The sequence below is a fragment of the Triturus cristatus genome, chromosome 4_1 (assembly GCF_964204655.1).
Source record: "Triturus cristatus chromosome 4_1, aTriCri1.1, whole genome shotgun sequence".
Taxonomy (NCBI): Eukaryota; Metazoa; Chordata; class Amphibia; order Caudata; family Salamandridae; genus Triturus; species Triturus cristatus.
The window spans coordinates 860,466,089-860,483,547 of NC_140585.1; the positions used below are offsets into that span (position 1 = coordinate 860,466,089).

Here is a 17,459-nt window from a genome sequence, read left to right on the forward strand (position 1 = left end):
CCCGCAGTTACGGGGAGGGAGAGAGACCCGGGAGGGTGCTGGCGAGTCTAAATTAGAAAACCCCGATATACGAACTACATTTTGGAAGTGGAAGACATTGAGGGAGAGGTCTTTCGAGACACACCTAATATACTCAAAGTGTTTACAAAACACTACGGGCAGTTGTACACCACCCATAGAAGAGAGGAGCTGGACCTAGAGGGTTTTCTGAGAGATGTAACGCTAGGATGGCTCAGCGATAGGCAACGAGAATTTTTGTGCGCTCCCTTTGAATTAGATGAAGTAAGAGATGCTATTATGAGTATGCAATCAGGTAAGGCCGCGGGGACAGACGGTATTCCAATAGAATTCTATAAAACATATATTGACATAATGGCCCCGGTTCTACGGGAAGTATTCGAAGAATCACTAGAAGTTGGCTGCCTCCCTGCATCAATGAGGGAGGCGCTTATGGTCTCCCTGCTGAAGCTGGGAAAAACGCCGCGGTCGGGCGACTCCTATAGACCACTCTCCCTCCTGAACTGTAATGCAAAAATACTAGCCAAACTGATCGCTAATCGCCTAAGCCTGCTGCTTGATATATTGATACTCCCGGACGAGTCGGGCTTCGTCCCTGGTAGAGCCACATCCCATAACTTACGTACGCTATTTGCCGTCCTTAATAACGTCTAGCATGATCTGCCGCTTGCGGCAGTGTTTCTGGACGCCACCAAGGCGTTTGACTCGGTAGAGTGGGATTACGTCTTTGGAGTAATGAAGCGAATGGGATTCCCGTCTCTATTTTTATCGTGGATCCGATTATTATATAACCTGCCGGTGGCCAAAATATTGATAAATGGGCATACGTCAGCACCGCTATCTATTACACGGGGAACTCGGCAGGGATGCCCGCTCTCTCCGCTGCTCTTTGACATAGCCATGGAGCCGCTGGCGGTGAAGCTGAGGCAACATCACAAAGAAAGAGCGTTGCGGTGCAATCTGCGGCAGATCCTAATCTCACTATACGCAGATGATATCACACTGTATATCCGGAACCCCCAGGAAAACCTGACCCAATCTTGAGAGAATTTATAATATTTGAGAGGATGTCCGGAATTGGCATCAACTGGGGTAAATCTTGTATATTCCCACTGATGCTAGCGACCCATAGATTCTCACTCGAATATCCCCTGGAATGGTGTGAAGAGGACCTGCGCTATCTTGGGGTGCGAGTGACCAGAGACAGAGACGAACTAATGCGACTAAACTATGGCACGTCGATAACGCGCATAGCGGACAGCGTGACCAGATGGATCGCCCTGCCGTTGTCAATGGCCGGGCGGGTGTCTCTGATTAAAATGGTGATCCTGTCCCAACTACTTTACCTATTTCTCAATATCCCTTTTTACCCAGGGAAACACTTCTTTGCGACACTCGGGTCAGAGCTGACATGATTGGTTTGGGGTGGCCGACAACCACGGCTGCATTGGAATGTACTCACGAGACCATACTCGCGAGGGGGGTTTGGCGTACCCGATTTCGAGATATATTACCTTAGCGCGCAGGCTCACTATGCTTGGTACTGGGTGAAGCAACCCAGGTATGCGCCGCAGGTGGCAGCGGAGCACTGGCTGGCGCATCCGATACCCTTGGAGAACGCGCTTTTTACACCTGTGACACCTAGAGATAGGAGCCCTACAACAGTTACTTGCACGATAGGCGCTTGGCGTAGGATCGGGCTCCTCATGGGAGCTCCCATGCAATATGCGACCGGTATGCCTCTTGCATATCATCCGAATATGCCTCCGTTACAAGAAAAGCTGTTTCACCAGTTCAGAGATCGTGCCCATATAGCGACATGGGGGGATTTATATCGGATGGGGAAGTTCTGCTCAGTTGAGCAAATGCTACAAGGACTACAGCAGACCCCAATGGACAGGTTTCTGTATGTCAGATTGAGACAAGGAATACGTACGCTTACTCCGAATTTCCCAGCGGAGCCACAAACACTGGCTCCACTGCAAGTAATGCTTAAATGCACAACGGCCACACGACTTGTCTCATTGATCTATAGAACAGTGCACACACGGAGGAAATATGCAGACCCAATCAGTGGTGGCCAGCAGTAGACTTCGCATGATACACTATAAATACTTACACAGGCTATACTATACGCCGGCTAAGATGTACCGATTCCGTTTGAGAGATACAGACCGCTGTGACAGATGTAGGGCGCCTGGAGCAGATTTTTTACATCTAGCATGGGAATGCCCCGAGGTGTGTAAATTCTGGAACCAGGTCTTTGAAGCGTTGACCCACATGATGCATACATCCATAGACCCTACGCCACTGATGGCATTGCTTGGATATGTCAAACCGATTCAGGCGGCACATCGGAAATATGTTGCAATGGCACTCTTAATGGCAAAGAGGAGGGTGGCCTGTCGATGGGGCAGAGGGAGAGCCCCTATGTTCAAGGAATGGATTACTGATCTGGTGACATGCCAGGAGCAGGATGTGCTGTATTCAGAGCTCTTGCCTAGGGCTTCAAGGCCTCAGAATATATGGGCACCGTTAACATGCTACTTGCTTGAACATCCATTAGAAGACAGGGATTCAGAGCGCGAAAGAAACACTCATTAGTGGGACGGGACGGGTGAGAGTTGATGAAATGGGTTGCTCAGGCTGTGCAATTTGAACAAGACTGAGTGCCGACTGAATGGGAGGCTGCAAGATGTCAGATGTAGTAGGGGTTTCATTAAAGGGAACACTGGACGTGGGGGTTGGAATATGTTAGCGGAAGGTTACTACACAGGGGGGGTGCCAAAGGCGGAAATGTTTCCTTCTGCTGTTCCATGTTTGTCATTGCAATACGATAAACACTGGACACACTGTGATGCAATGATGCTTTAATATGTGTGCTGTAAACGTAACTGAACTGCGGATACTGTCTGAATAATATGCGATACAACTGTTGATTATATGGTTTGAAAAAACGAATAAAAAGAAGTTTAAAAATAAATGAAATAAATAAAAAAGCACCTGGGTGGAGCAACACCTATCCAACCTTACGAACATTGCAGGCACACAAGGTGGTCGACCACCCGGACGCTCAGGACATCGACTCAGAAGGGTCACCCTCACTCAACTCAGCGTGCAACCCAGCTCAGCCACTACCAACTCCCCAGACCTCGCAGAAATTATAACAGAGTGCCTGAGAGCACTACAAGCAGTGGCAACACTGAACCCCACAGGGGAGGGCTCGGACATAGAAAGAGGCCCACACTTGTTCAGCTCGGAAGAAGAAGGCAGTGATGCACCCACATCCCGAGAAGGCTCAATGACACCCCCGATAGTAGCCCCTCAAACAGCAGACACACTGATATAATGACACAGAGGCAGCTAGAGACACACAGAGAGGGCGGCACAGCTTCGAGATGAGGCATCCACAGACGTCACAATGCCGTGGTCGTTCAGACTTATCACAATAGCCGCAACAATGAACACTAATCCAGTCCGAAACAGGCGACCGAGAACAGAAGCAGTACTAATGGGCACTTCCCTTATGACATTTATAGATGGGCAGTGGCGGGGACAGGAGGGATGCAGAGCCACCGCCCCACAGTAATGAATTAACGTCTGTATATGAAAATCAGTTTGGACGTATCGCCCGAGCGATGGGTCCCCCGAGATGGGAATGTTTCCCATTGTTTGAGTTTACCCTCCCCTTCTCCCCTAACCCCCGGATATCCCCAGGGGGGCGAGGAAACTGAAACGGACAATGCAAACAACATGGAAGTGACTGGCGGCGGGTGGGATCAATGGGTGAAGAGAATGCTGCAATTAGGGAAAGCACCGACTCGACATCAAACTACATGACATCCAAGATCCCTAACACAGACATCAAACTCATCACATTAAATGTTAGGGGGATGCATACAGCAAACAAGCGAAACTCCGTCTATGCATACATTAAGAGGCAACAGGCACAAATGGCTCTTCTACAAGAGACACACCTGACGGAGAAGGAGGTAGACCGCCTACATGAAAAATTGCGAGGCATTATCTGCGCCACGACGTACTCCGCATTCGCCAGAGGTGCACTCATGTGGATTAGGCCAGGGGTACCATTCAAGGAGCAAACACGACTAACAGATAAGGACGGTCGATATGCACTGATGGCAGGACTATTAGAGGGTCAACCACTACTAATAGGGAGTATATACTTCCCCAATGTAGAGCAAGATCAATATTGGGGTCAACTCACAGGCGAACTGGCCCAACACACATCGATCCCGTGGCTCCTCGGGGGGGGGGGGGGGGGGGGATTACAATTACACTCTAGACGTACACCTAGACAGATCGCACCCCCCCACCAGTGCACTCACCTGAATTCAAACAGGCAGAGCACTTCCAACGCTGGGTGGATCGGTGGGCGCTAGTGGATGCCTGGGGAGCACGGAACTCAACCACTAAAATCTATTCCTTTCACTCAATCCCCCACAACTTGAAAGTCAGGCTTGATAGGTTTCTTTGCTCCACAGTTCTCCTACCCAAAGTACAGCACACTACCTAGGCAGGATAGTGTTGGATCACGATGCGCACACAGTGACCCTTAGCTGGAGACCGCCCCACCCTCCCGTTCCAACGTGGAAACTACCCCAAGAGTGCCTCACTGATCAGGCGTTCCACCACATCCACGGGGAATACATCCAAGAACACTTTCTACTGAACGCTGGCATGGCATCCTCCAGATTAATAGAATGGGACGCGTTTAAGGTCAGCGCCAGGGGACACTGCATCCAACAGGTAGTAGGGGTGCAGAACACTGGAAGGTGCGCTGCAAAAACGCGGAGGCTAAACTGGCGGAACTGTCAAGAGACATGGACCAAAAGAAAGCCACACTAGCGCAGCTGACAGAAGCTAAAACTTCCCACACAGAAACCATGTGTGACCGACGCAAATATAACTTTCGCGCATATGCAGCTAGAGCGCACCGGGAGGGTAATAGAACGGGGTCACTTTTTGCCTGGCTAGTCAAGGAAGACACAGCGACGCACCCGATCACAGAGCTCACAGACAAAGCTGGACACCCCGAATACTCACAAATCGACATACTGAACATATTCCCTGACTATTACGCAGAAATATACCGTGCCCCAACACCGGAGACGCCCCGAGAGCTGACCCGGTTTCTCGGCCCGTCGCCCATGCCTGAAATCTCCCCCGCAGACAAGAAGAACTTAGAAGCGAAGATCACGCCCTCGGGCATAACACATGCGATCAGGATGTTAGCCCGAAAAAAGCGCCAGGAATGGACGGTTTTCCACTCAAGTATTATAGCACATTCGCGACCCAAATAGCACCTCGGATGGCATCCATGTACGAAGACACACTAACTAGAGGGGAACTCCCGGGCTCGCTCCCGGAATCGGTCCTGGTGACGTTTCTGAAGCCGCATAGAGACCCACGCTCCCAGCCTCCTACAGACTAATAACGCTCTCAAACGCGGACTGTAAAATTCTAGGGAAGATATTGGCTGACCGTTACAGTCAAATCCTTCCAGCTATGGTACACCCAGGCCAATGTGGCTTTGTCCCATGGCGTAACACCTCACAAAATTTGCGCAGGTTGTTTTATATTCAGGACAGAGCAAAAGACTGGTTCCCACGTGCAGCATGCCTGATCTTGGATCTTGAAAAAGCCTTTGATACTCTAACGTGGTCCTATCTGTTCGCAGTCCTCCGGAAAATAAACGTCGGCCACACGCTCCTGGCATATGTAATGTTATGTTAAATCTATTTGTAAAGCGCAACGGTTACCCTGGGGTGTCCTGGCGCTAGTTACCTGTCATATCAGCCATCACCAGAAAAGAAGATTTTTAATTATTGAACAACCAAGTTTTCAACGTCATTCTGAACGCCAGCAGATTTGGAGAATTTCTGAGCTGGGCCGGAAGGTCATTCCACGCCTTGGCTGCTCCGAAGACAAATCTTCGTCCTCCCCATGATACCTTTTTAGTGAGCGGAACTATCACCATTTTAGCTCCTGATGAGCGTAAATTTCTTGTAGGTATGTACCAGTTGAATTGTTTCTGCAAGTACTCTGGTCCAGTACTTTGGAGTGCTTTAAATACGGTACACAAAGATTTAAAAAGCACTCGCTTTTTTACCGGGAGCCAATGTAACTTTTTAATTTAGTTGGAGATGGCCGCAAATTTGGGCACCCCAGTGACTAATCTGGTGGCCGCATTTTGTATCCTTTGTAGTTTGTTTAAGTAGCGTTCCTGAATGTTTAGATAAAGGCCGTTACAGTAGTCGAGTTTTGACAAGACAAGTGCGGTGACCACTGTTTTCTGGCTCCCTGCTGGCAGAAATGGCAATTTTTTTTTACTGATTTAAGAACAAACGCGGTTGATGACGAAACTGCATTGATTTGGTCGCCCAGGTTTAATCTGTCATCGACTATTATTCCCAGATTTTTTACTTTCTTCATGGGGACAGGAAGTATGCCCATTGTTGATGGCCACCAGCTCGGGTTCCAAAAGTTAGGAGCATTACCAAATACTATAACTTCTGTTTTATTAGAATTGAGCTTCAAGCAATTTTTCGCCATCCAACCGCTCACTGCTTCCATGCAGTTATGAAAACGATTGTCCATGCCCACCTCCTGTCCTGGCAGAAGAGACACCACGATTTGGGTGTCATCTGCATAGGAAGTGAGATCAAAACCCAAGGTGTTAATGATAGGGGCCAGTGAGGAAACATAAACAACGTTGGGCTCAAAGATGACCCCTGTGGCACCTCGCAGGGCTGAGCAAAAGGCTTTGATTGGTATTCACCCAGGGATACCACTTGTGTTTTATCCATAAGAAAGGATTGCAGGAGATTCAGAGCCTTGCCCCGAAGACCACATGACCTTAATCGGTCCATCAAGAGATCATGATGGACCATATCAAAGGCCACTGATAAATCTAGTAGAATCAGGGCGGCCTTCCCGCCTAGATCAACTACTTTCCTAATATCATCTGTTGTTTTTATGAGTGCTGACTCCGTACTATGGCCACTCCTGAAGCCATATTGAGTTGGATCCAGAGCCTGGGTCTGATGGAGAAAGGCGCCAAGTTGTGTGTTTAGTGCCTTTTCTATCAGTTTTGCTGGTAAGGGGAGCCTAGAAATTGGGCGAAAATTATTTGGGTTGGTCGGGTCTAGATTAGGCTTTTTCAATAGGGGTAGAATTGATGCCACCTTCCAGAGCTTAGGAAAAAGCCCAGTATCAATCATATTATTAAAAATAGGCGTAAGTGCCTGGGTGATGGGTTCCACCGCTAATTTGGCTACAGCTACCGGACAGGGGTCATATGGTGACCCTGATCTAGCCGCTTCAAGAAGGCTACGTGTTTGGTCCATGGACAAGTCCTCGAATCTATCAAGGACATCGGAGGGAGCTTTGGAGCGCTTAAGGTCCTCCTTCTCTAGGATACTTCCTACTGCAGTAGATCAGTTAAGTGCTGAAAAAAATCACATCCACTTTATCCAGGAAGAATTTGGCAATATTTTCGCAAAGTTCCTGACTAGGCTGTATTGTAACAGGGTGTGGAGAGGACAGATCTGGTACTGTTTTAAATAATTCTTTGGCTGAGTTTTTTGCCGACTCAATTTTGCTGACAAAGAATTTTTGTTTAGTGGCAAACAAAAGTTGCTTGTAGTTCGATAAACCATTTCTATAAGCCGTCTTCTCCACTTCCTTATATTCTTTCCTCCACGAACGCTCAAGGCGTTTGCACTTGAGTTTTTCTTTTTACAATTCATCTGTAAACCAGGGGGCAGAGGGAGCCGATCTCTTAGGCACAATACTAGTAGCTGGGGCTAGTTTACAGCAGGCGTTCTCCACCCATTTAGTATAGGCGATCGTCCCTTCCTCCACCCCCAAATTCGTTTGTATAGTCGTTGAGGTGAGAAGTTCCTGGAACGCATCTCCATTCATTTTGTTCCATAGTCGGATGTCAATCCGTTTCTTAACACGTTCCCCCCCTAAGTGCTGGGTCTTGAGAGTTAACTCAAACTGGACAGCCGCATGGTCTGTCCAGACAAGAGGTAGCACACCCGTAACCTGGAGACCTGGATGGTTCGAAAAAACACCATCCAGAGTTTGTCCAGCCACATGAGTGGGGCCAGTGACTTGCTGCCTGAGGTCTACACTGTTCATTGTGTCAATAAGAGTGACTGTATCTGGATCTAGATGGTAATTAAAATCCCCTAGGATGGTATAGGCCTCCAAACAGATGCTGTCTTCCAACAAATTTCCAATGGAGGTAATGAAGGGATGTTTAGTGCTTGGTGGTCTGTACAGTGAAATACCTTTAAAGGTATGATGGTAAGACAGGTTGAAATTGAAGGACAGAGCCTCACAACCTGCGTTGAGCATTGGGTGGAAGGCCACTTTCATAGAACTGGGATAAATCACTGCCAGCCCTCCCCCTTTTTTCCCCCCCAGCCCTATTCAGAGTATGGCACACAAATCCCGGTGGAGTAGCCTTCAGCAAGTCCGGCCCTGAGAATTCATCAGTCCAAGACTCCGCAATAAATGCTATTTGTAGGTCCTTTTCCTCAATAAGCCGTGCACACTCGGTGCTATGTCTAACCAGAGATCTTGCGTTTAACAAGATGCACCTAAAACCCGTGTCCTGGCGCCCCGTCGTCTTTGACCTGAGGTCCCTTAACTCATGGGGCACCAGATAATGGATCCCAGGAAGCGAGGTTCTACATGTAGAGCAGGCCACTAGCTGAGATTTCGGCTTTGAGTTGAAGGAAACACACACACACTTTGGGTCCTTGGCTACCCTATTTAATCCAAGCAGTGCTGTTCTAGAATAATTAATGTGAAAGGGTTTACCTGCTCTCAAAGAGTTAGAGGTCTTGCCGCTGAGCGCGGTCCGAGCATGGACGGGTGCAAACGGGCTTGCCTTTGGCGCGCCTTCGGCACACTGCCAGCGCACCCGCGCCATTGGGCCAAATATAGCGTGGGGGATCCGAACACTAGACCGCTCACTACACTAGCCCCAACATGGCGGTCCCGCCAAAACTGTCTATAACTCAAAGTCTCGAGAGGCGGTAAGTGAACCAAGTAGCAGCAACACTCTGGCACAATAAAACAAATACAGTTGAGCAATGACAAGAATTAAAAAGCGCTTGCTCAGGGCACGATTATATTCCCGTTTAAAAACATACAAAGATGTGCAATGATGTGCAAATACGCAAAGGATACAGTACTGGGCAAAAGACAACACAGCTATCTCCCGGCTCAAGCCTCAGGAGAGGTAACGATACACAACTCCTCTACAAGAACCTCATGTCCAGGGTAAGAATCGGCAAACTCATATCAGCCCCGTTCCCGGTGGAGCGGGGGACCAGACAGGGGTGCCCCCTTTCCCCCCCTCCTTTTCGCTCGGCAGTGGAGCCCTTGGCCATAAGATTACAACGGGAGGGGGGAAGACGTGGGAAATCCCAATAGCAGATAGAATACACTGCGTGTCACTATACGCAGACGATCTTCTGATTTACATTCGGGACGTCACAGGCGCCAATACTGGGACCTTCGGGATGGGGAGCCCCCGACGCATCCAGTTCTGCACACAATTCTACGGATGGGAACGGGCAGACACTTAGTCACCTGGCACTGCAAAGCGATCCGGGAGCTGACTGACATTTCCCTCGAAGGGCTGCAACAGACGTGGGAGAATGACGTGGGTCGGGCATTCCACGATAAAGAGTGGGAGCAAGCACTGGAATTTTTCAAAAAAGGTCTCTAGAAATGCACTTTTCAAAAACATTCAGTTCAATGACCTACACCGCGAATACCTCACACCAGATAAATTGCACCGTTTCTACCCAGACACGCAATTCACGTGCCCCCGATGCCAAACTCCAGAGGCGAACTTTAGACACATGTTCTGGGATTGCCACACCATTCAGCAATATTGGGACAGGGTACACCACACGCTCCGAGCAACGGTCAATCTCCCGAACATCTCCACATGGGAAGCGTGCGCTCTGGGTATCCTCAAGAAAAAAAAGTCTGAAAAATGACAATGGCGATTTGCATCATTAGCCATTCTCTTGGCAAAGAGAAGCATAGCCGTGCATTGGAGAGCCCCAACAGGGCCCCCGGAGGCAGCTTGGGTGGGCACAATGAACAAATGGGGGGCTGTGGAGGAAGAGACACTGAGGGAGGAGGAAGTGAAGGGTACACGTAAACATCCAGTATCCATTGAATGGGCACAGCTATTAATTCAATTCAAACAGGAGACAGCAGTGGAAGAAACACCTGAAGCCTCGCAGCTCCCACACCCCCTTCCTTACCCCGCGACGCAGATCCCAGCTATAACTGTGTAACGCCAACGCACGCGAGACGAATGGCTTAGATGGAAAAAACTCATGGGATTGTTGTCCACCTCCACAGCCAGTCTTCCCCCGCCCCCCCAATTACCTCATAACGCAACCCAGCTGATCCGTAGCTAATCAACTCATCAGCCGACACAACTGACCACCCTTGCCCACTTAGTACGTTTCCACCCCCCCCCCGCTTTCCTCCCCACAATTCAGTTTTAACTCCCCCTCGGCAGTTCCGATGCCAGTTTAACCTTACAGACCAGATGATCAGGTACCCTAACGGGGACGGCATACAAAAATAGAGGAGGGCGATATACTAACCTTCGCCATCAAGTGACTCATCAGTTCAGACACAGCAGACTATATTATCACACAACAAGACTAGCTAGTAGAAGATGTGTGGTCTATGGTATAATGACACATTTAGTGGGCTAGAAAAAAGACAGCATTGCCAACTTTGTAACTACTGATAATGCTCAAATGTTTATTAAACTGCGTTATGTCGGATGTCTCAAATGGAACAATGTACTGTAAAATCCCAATAAAAAATGTTAAACAAAAAAAAAAGTTACGCCTGTTTAAAAGGATTCCTAGTGCTGCTTCTTTGGCCTTGCTCCTTTTTGAGAGCCACACGTTTCACATCCCATTTAAAGCACTGGGAAAGACTTTCTATTTTATAGGCGTCCCAGAGCGATTCCTGCATCCATTCAAAACACAACAAAACTCATGCATCTTATCTTGTTCATCACGCCAATATACATCTTTAGAACCACTCAATTTAAGTCAGCTTAGACATATGACATCCTTAACAGACTGCATAGAAGCAACATAATTGACTAGCAGTGCTAGTCTTAAGAACAGTCTGGTCAAGCCAGCAAAAGGAGAACCTTTCACACTAGAGAAATTAAATAAAGGCTGAGTCCTTCGGTCAACACACATAAATGTAGCAAAAACCCAGGCCCGGACAGGCCACTTTTTAGTTCTCTCATTAACCACCACAAACGAATATTAAATAGTAATCTAGACATGTGGTCTGGGGACCCATAGGAGTCCGCGCAGCCTACGAGATTGCAAAGAAAATTAAATTATATTGTCAGATTAATAAAATGTATATAAATAAGTAAAATATGCGTTCTGTATTTAAATAAGCACTTTTCTTGTGTGAAAAGCAGCCTTGCTTTCCATGACACTGTCAAATTCAATTAGCAAAATATAAAATGGAAAATTTTAAGAAGTTCTGTAAATGTGAAGGAATTCGAAACTGCAAACTACAAATTAAGTTACCATCCTCAGATTGAAAGTGGGGCTAGTGATAGTGCATTATTATTTTTATATTGGTGAATTGAAATATTTAATAATTTCAGTATTTGTTTGATGAATCCTGTTTCAATATTTTTAGTGTTTTTGTGGTTCTTATAATTGAAAATGCTTAGACGAATGTCCCCTGCTTCCAGTAATGACTCAGTGGGTGGTCCCTGTATTCCCATAATGCTTTAGAAGGGGATCCTCGGGTTCTAGTGAGGGTCCACATAAGTCCAAAGGTTAAAAACTGCTGCTTGAAAAAACTTATCTACAGCAAACAAAACCTACCGACCGATTAAAATCTGAAAAAAGTATATAAACTTATACCAATACGTATAGAATTAGCAGTATGGTTAAGAAGTCAAAACTGGAAAGAGCGCTGCCAGTGCACCGTACAAATGCTGATAGCATAACACTATGTTTGGACTCACCAGAGCTTGATGTAGGTACAGCATCCTCCTCCTCCTCATTGCCCATGATACTTCCCCCAGCTTCTGAGGACCCCGTAGGGTCTCTCTTAGTTCTAATGTCGATGCCAGCCTTGGTTTTGGTCATTGGGCTGCGACCCTCCTCGGCGTGTTCCTCTGAATACAGACCCTCGCCCTCTTCTTTAGTAATTCCTGTGCCAGAGTGCACTTTCTCTGGGTCTAGTCCACCTTATGGCGGGCCTTAATGCAAAAACACACGCCTGCTGTCAAGAATCCTTGTTCTCCTTTTCGTTATGTGTTCTCTAACTCCTCTGGCTCATCGTGGGGTCGTTGATCATAGCACGTCTCATGCTGAATCTCCTCACCCCTGGGGCTCTTCTTGTTGCTCTCAGCAGCCTAGGCTGCTCAGTCTCTGCTTAAAACAATATGGGGCGGGCTTACGGACTAGCCCAGCCCTCCAGCGCACATTCAGTGTGCACTGATCTCATGTAGAGTACCGGGCGTATAGTCTCTACCACGGCGTCACTTTCAACCAGAAGGGTATCACGCCCTTGCCCGTCTACTTAGGTCGGCAAATGGGAACAGTTGCACACAGCGTTGAGGATGTCCACAGGTCTCGTACAGAAAAAGACACAAAGCGAATTTCAACTTGGATCCCTCCTCCGTTCACTTCTAAACCGGAAGTACTAAGCCATACATAGGAAAAAAACACACAATGTGAAAACGAAACCTCAACCGGAAGAACAAGAAAGAAGCATTGGCAGTAACGTCATGGAAACCCTGCCCCTTACTCCGACAGCACTAGCAACTGACGGTCGCTGCCATTTTTGTTGCTCAACAGTGCAAGTCTTTCAATAAGTTAGAAATGCCACGTTTGAATTTGGTTTTTGTCCAAGTTCAAGTCAAACATCTAGGAAATTGTGCTTTGAGTGCAAAAATCGTCTGGGGATAGTGCTGCATACACAAGTTGTCCGCAGCTGCCAAGTTTTCAGACAGTTTATGAGCAGTGCTTTAAATGGACTCATAAAAAAGTGTCGGTACTCACTCTTTAGATCACCTGTTGCCTACTGAGAAATCCTGGTATTTATTTTATGTATTTATTTATTTAATGCATTTTTATAAAGCGCGGACTTGACCCAAAGGTGTCAGTAGAACCAAGTATGTTACATGAGGAAATCATTGCATATTTACACGTTACAAAATACGAGAAACAATAGGAGATTACAAATTTACAGTAATGAAAGAACTTCCTTAAGGGACAAGAAAAGGGGTGTATTAGTTCTGGAAGTGTCTTTGCAAGAGAAGAGATTTGAGGTCGGTTTTGAAGGGCTGGGTAAAGGTGGTGGTATGGAGTAGTGAAGGAAGCGAGTTCCAGATTCTCACCGCATTGCCTGAGAAAGAGTGAGCCATCGATCTTCCCCTTTTGAAGGTGGGTGCTCAAGCAGTACATTTTTCGCATTAAGAGACGGTCTATAGCCTCCAGAAAGTTTCAGTTTATCCGCCAGGTATCGAGGGGAGGAAGTGTGCAAGGCTTTGTTGGTGATACAGACAGTCTTGTAGATTGATCTCGCCTCAATGGGAAGCCATCGAAGAGAAGACAAAATGGGTGTGATGTGGTCACCTCTTTTGGCCCCAGATATAAACCGAGCCGCTGAATGGAGATCGCATTTAAGATGGCAAAGGTGGGATTTGGGGAGGCCAGCAAGAAGAGAATTGCAATAGTCCAATCTAGAGAGAACCAGAGATTAGACCAAGGTTTTTAGGTCTTGCTCCGTAAAGAAACATCGAATCCCTCAGAGAAGACGCAGTTGGTATCGTGCATTCTTTGCAATGGAATTGATGTGGGGGAGTAGATTGAGCCTTTTGTCCAGGATGACACCCTGGGAATTTGCGCTGTCAACAACGATAGGTTTATTGTTGAGTAAATTCAGCTGATCCATCCAAGATTGAAAAGGAGGAGGAGAGATTGAGGTAGAGAGGAGCAGGAATTCAGTTTTGGAAGGATTCAGAATGAGTTGATGAGCTAACATCCAGTTTTGAATAGAGTAGAGTTAAGGATGGAGCTATCGTGTGCGGAAGACACCTTTAGGTAGATTTGAGTGTCATCCGCATAGAGATGGTAAAGGATCCCAGATTTACTTAGGAGATTTCCCAAAGGTTCTAAATAGAGATTGAACAAAGTGGGTGCAAGGATAGAACCTTGATTGACGCCTTGACCTACTGCCAATGAGGACGGATGACTGTTTGCTATTTTGATAATTTCAAAGAGGAATGAGGCAAACCATTTAAGCACTGTGCCTTATAAATCCATTCTCTGTTGAAGGGTGTTAAGGAGAGTGTTGTGATTAACAGTGTCAAAGGCTGCAGAGAGGTCAAGAAGAATCAGAAGACAAGACTCCCCTGAATCGAGTATACGCAGCGCATCATCGATCACTTGCAGCAGGGCTGTTTCAGTGCTGCAGTTTTGAATGAAGCCAGACTGGAAATTGTCAAGAAGATTATTATCCTTTATATGTAGGGAAAGTAGTTTTCGCTATATTCTTTGATGAAAAAGTGAAATCACTGGTGGATCAGGTCATTCATCCTACCCCCCCCCCCCAGAGGAGCGCAAATCCTTAGTCATTTGGCAGAACTTTGACGTCATCTCCGAAGATGCCCTCCTCAAATACATCCTCGAAACAAAACCCTCTAACCATTCTTTTGACCTCATCCCTAGTGACATTGCCTTTGATTTCTACATCCATACTTTTCCTACTGGACCAGTCTGGTTAACCTCTTCATCAGCCAAGGCTCCCTTCCTGTTGCCCTTAAAACAGGACAGGTTACCCCACTTCTTAAACCCTCCGCTGATGCGAACGATCTCAACAACTTCCGTTCCATCACCAACCTCCCTTTTCTTGCGAAAATCACAGAAAGATGTGTAGCAGTCTTGATCTTGAAGAACGAGAGGATGAGGCACCCCAACTAGGTCCAGGAGTAACTGAGAGAAAACTGGAAGATGAATGGGAAGAGCCACAGATAATTCCAAGAGTGTCGGAAACCACAACTATGTCTTCCACAATAGAGTGACTAGCACCAGCGATGCTTATTGACAACGGACTTGGGCCGCCACTCTGGGTATCATGTCAAATGGGGGAAAGGCATAATTCGTCTGGGACCCCCAGAAGTGAAGGAAAGCATCTGTCCCCAAGGCCATCGGATCTGGTCTCTAACTGTAGAACCAGGTAACTTGAGCATTGAGCTGGGAGGCAAACAGGTTCACCTGACATGGGCCTCGAGTTGCCATCGTCTCTTGGGTGAGGGAGGGATGGAGTTTCTAGTTGCTGTAATCCCTCAGGAATCTGGAGTTCCAATCCGCCACTAGATTGTCCTTGCCCGGAAGATATTCTGCCACAACTGTGATCTTCTGTGAGAAGGAAAAATGCCAGAAGTCTCGGGCTATGTTGGCCAAAAAGCAAGATCTTGTACCTCTCAGGTGATTGATATATCAAACCACCGACACATTGTCAATCCGCAGGAGAATGCAACAATTGCTCTTCATGGGAGAAATTGACTTGATGGCAAAGGAACCGCCAGTAGTTCCAGACAATTTATATGCAGTTTTAACTCTTCGGCTAACCATCGACTGCCTGTAGAAAAATTCTCTGCATCGTGCACCCCACCCCATCGACTGGTATCGGAATAGATAACCACATCTGGTGAGGCAACGAAAATGGCTTTGCCATTCCATGCTTCCATATGCAGAAGCCACCATTGAAGTTCTACTGAGCCTTGGTCGTCAGCAGGATCAAAAAATCGTAGCTGAAGCCCTGTTGTAAGTAGTGAATTTTCAGACGTTGCAGAGTTTTGTAGTGAAGAGGGCTTGGGAGGATTGCCTGGATCTAAGACGCTAGCAATCCCACAATTCTGACTAGGGATCTCATAGATACCATCTCTTTTGACTATGTTGTTTTCAGTTCCCTCTTGATAGATTCCACCTTCGCAGGAGGGAGAAGTAATTAAGCTGTCAGGGAGTCTATTTGAAAACCCAGAAAGTCCACCTGATGAGCAGGAGTCATTATGGATCTCTTGGAGTTTATCACAAAACCCAGGTTTTCGAGAAGAGACACTGTCCAAGACAGGTGTATTAACAGGAGGGAGTGATCTTGGGCCATAAGCAGCATGTTGTCTAGGTAGATAATCATGCAAACCTCCATCTCTTGTAAACAAACTGTTACCAGTTTCAAGAGTTTGGTGAAGACCCAGGGAGCTGACGAGAGTCCGAAGGGCAGAAATTGGTACTGATACCATTTACCTTTCCATTGAAATTGTAGATAGCAGTGATGAGGAGGATATATAGGGACTGACAGATAAACGTCGTTGAGATCTAGTCGGACCATCCAATCTTTTTCCTGTTAAAAATCTCTTAAAAGATGGATGCCTTCCATCTTGAAATAGTGATAGATCACAAAGGGGTTGAAATGATTGAGGTTCAGGAACAGTCTTTGCCCTCCTCCTTTCTTTTGTACCAAAAATACATTGCTGCAAAAGCCCTCTGGGTGAGGAGTTGCCAAACAATCTTGAAGTTCGGAGTCTATAAAAGACTCTTCTTGTTGGGAAAAACGGAGAGGGTGTGGGGCAAATCCTGAATGGGGGGTAGAGACCATTCTATTTGATAACCTTGAACAGTGTTTCAAAACCCAAGAATCTGAAGAAATTTTCACCCAATTGTGTACAAAATGTAGTCCTCCCCGCCCAACGGAAGTGCCTGAGGGGGAGTGTGAGATATTACCTGTGGACTGGTTGCCATTGTTATGAAAACCCCTGTTGACTCTTCTGTTGAAGGGACCTCTGAAACCCCTGGACCTTGTAGGATAGAAACCTGCTTGGACCCAGTCCTGGGCGTAGTTTCTATGTCTGGGGTTAAAACCACGTTGAGGACATTGCTGGTTGAAGCGGCCAGTTGAGCGTCCTCTGCCACGACCGGTCCTGCCAGAAAGGGGGTTGAACACTCGCTTGAGTGAGGTTTGGGACTTATCCAGGGAAGTGGAAGTATTCACAAATGTTGCTATGTCCTTGACAAATCGGTCGGAAGGAGAGGGTGATGACATATGCCCTACCAGCTTGGGAAATGGGGAGGAGGGCTGAAGACAAGGCTTTGTCTAACTTTTTCTCCACTGTTTTCTCAATCATGGATTCCATGCTCTCGTCACAGAAGTAATCTTCCTCTTCCCCTGGGCCATAAGCAGCCAGATCCTGATCATAGGTCTCATAATCAGACATGTCTCAAGGAAGTACAGGTTCACTCCAATCACAAAATTCTCCAGAGGGAAGCCAATATTTGCAGCCCTGTTCAGCTTAGAAGCGGGGTATCAGGAGG

The 17,459-nt window shown here is 47.0% G+C and overlaps 1 protein-coding gene across 5 annotated transcripts in view; it reads right to left on the reverse strand.

Annotated features, from left to right (window-relative positions):
- TASOR2 (transcription activation suppressor family member 2) overlaps positions 1–12,788 on the reverse strand; it is a 1,022,580-nt gene extending 1,009,792 nt beyond the window's left edge. For all 5 annotated transcript variants that reach the window (XM_085653577.1, XM_085653574.1, XM_085653576.1 and 2 more), the window contains exon 1: positions 12,104–12,788. In XM_085653577.1, coding sequence (XP_085509703.1) covers positions 12,104–12,227 — 124 coding nt within the window. In that variant the 5' untranslated portion in view covers positions 12,228–12,788. The remainder of the gene's footprint in view (positions 1–12,103) is intronic.
- Positions 12,789–17,459: the final 4,671 nt, after the last annotated feature.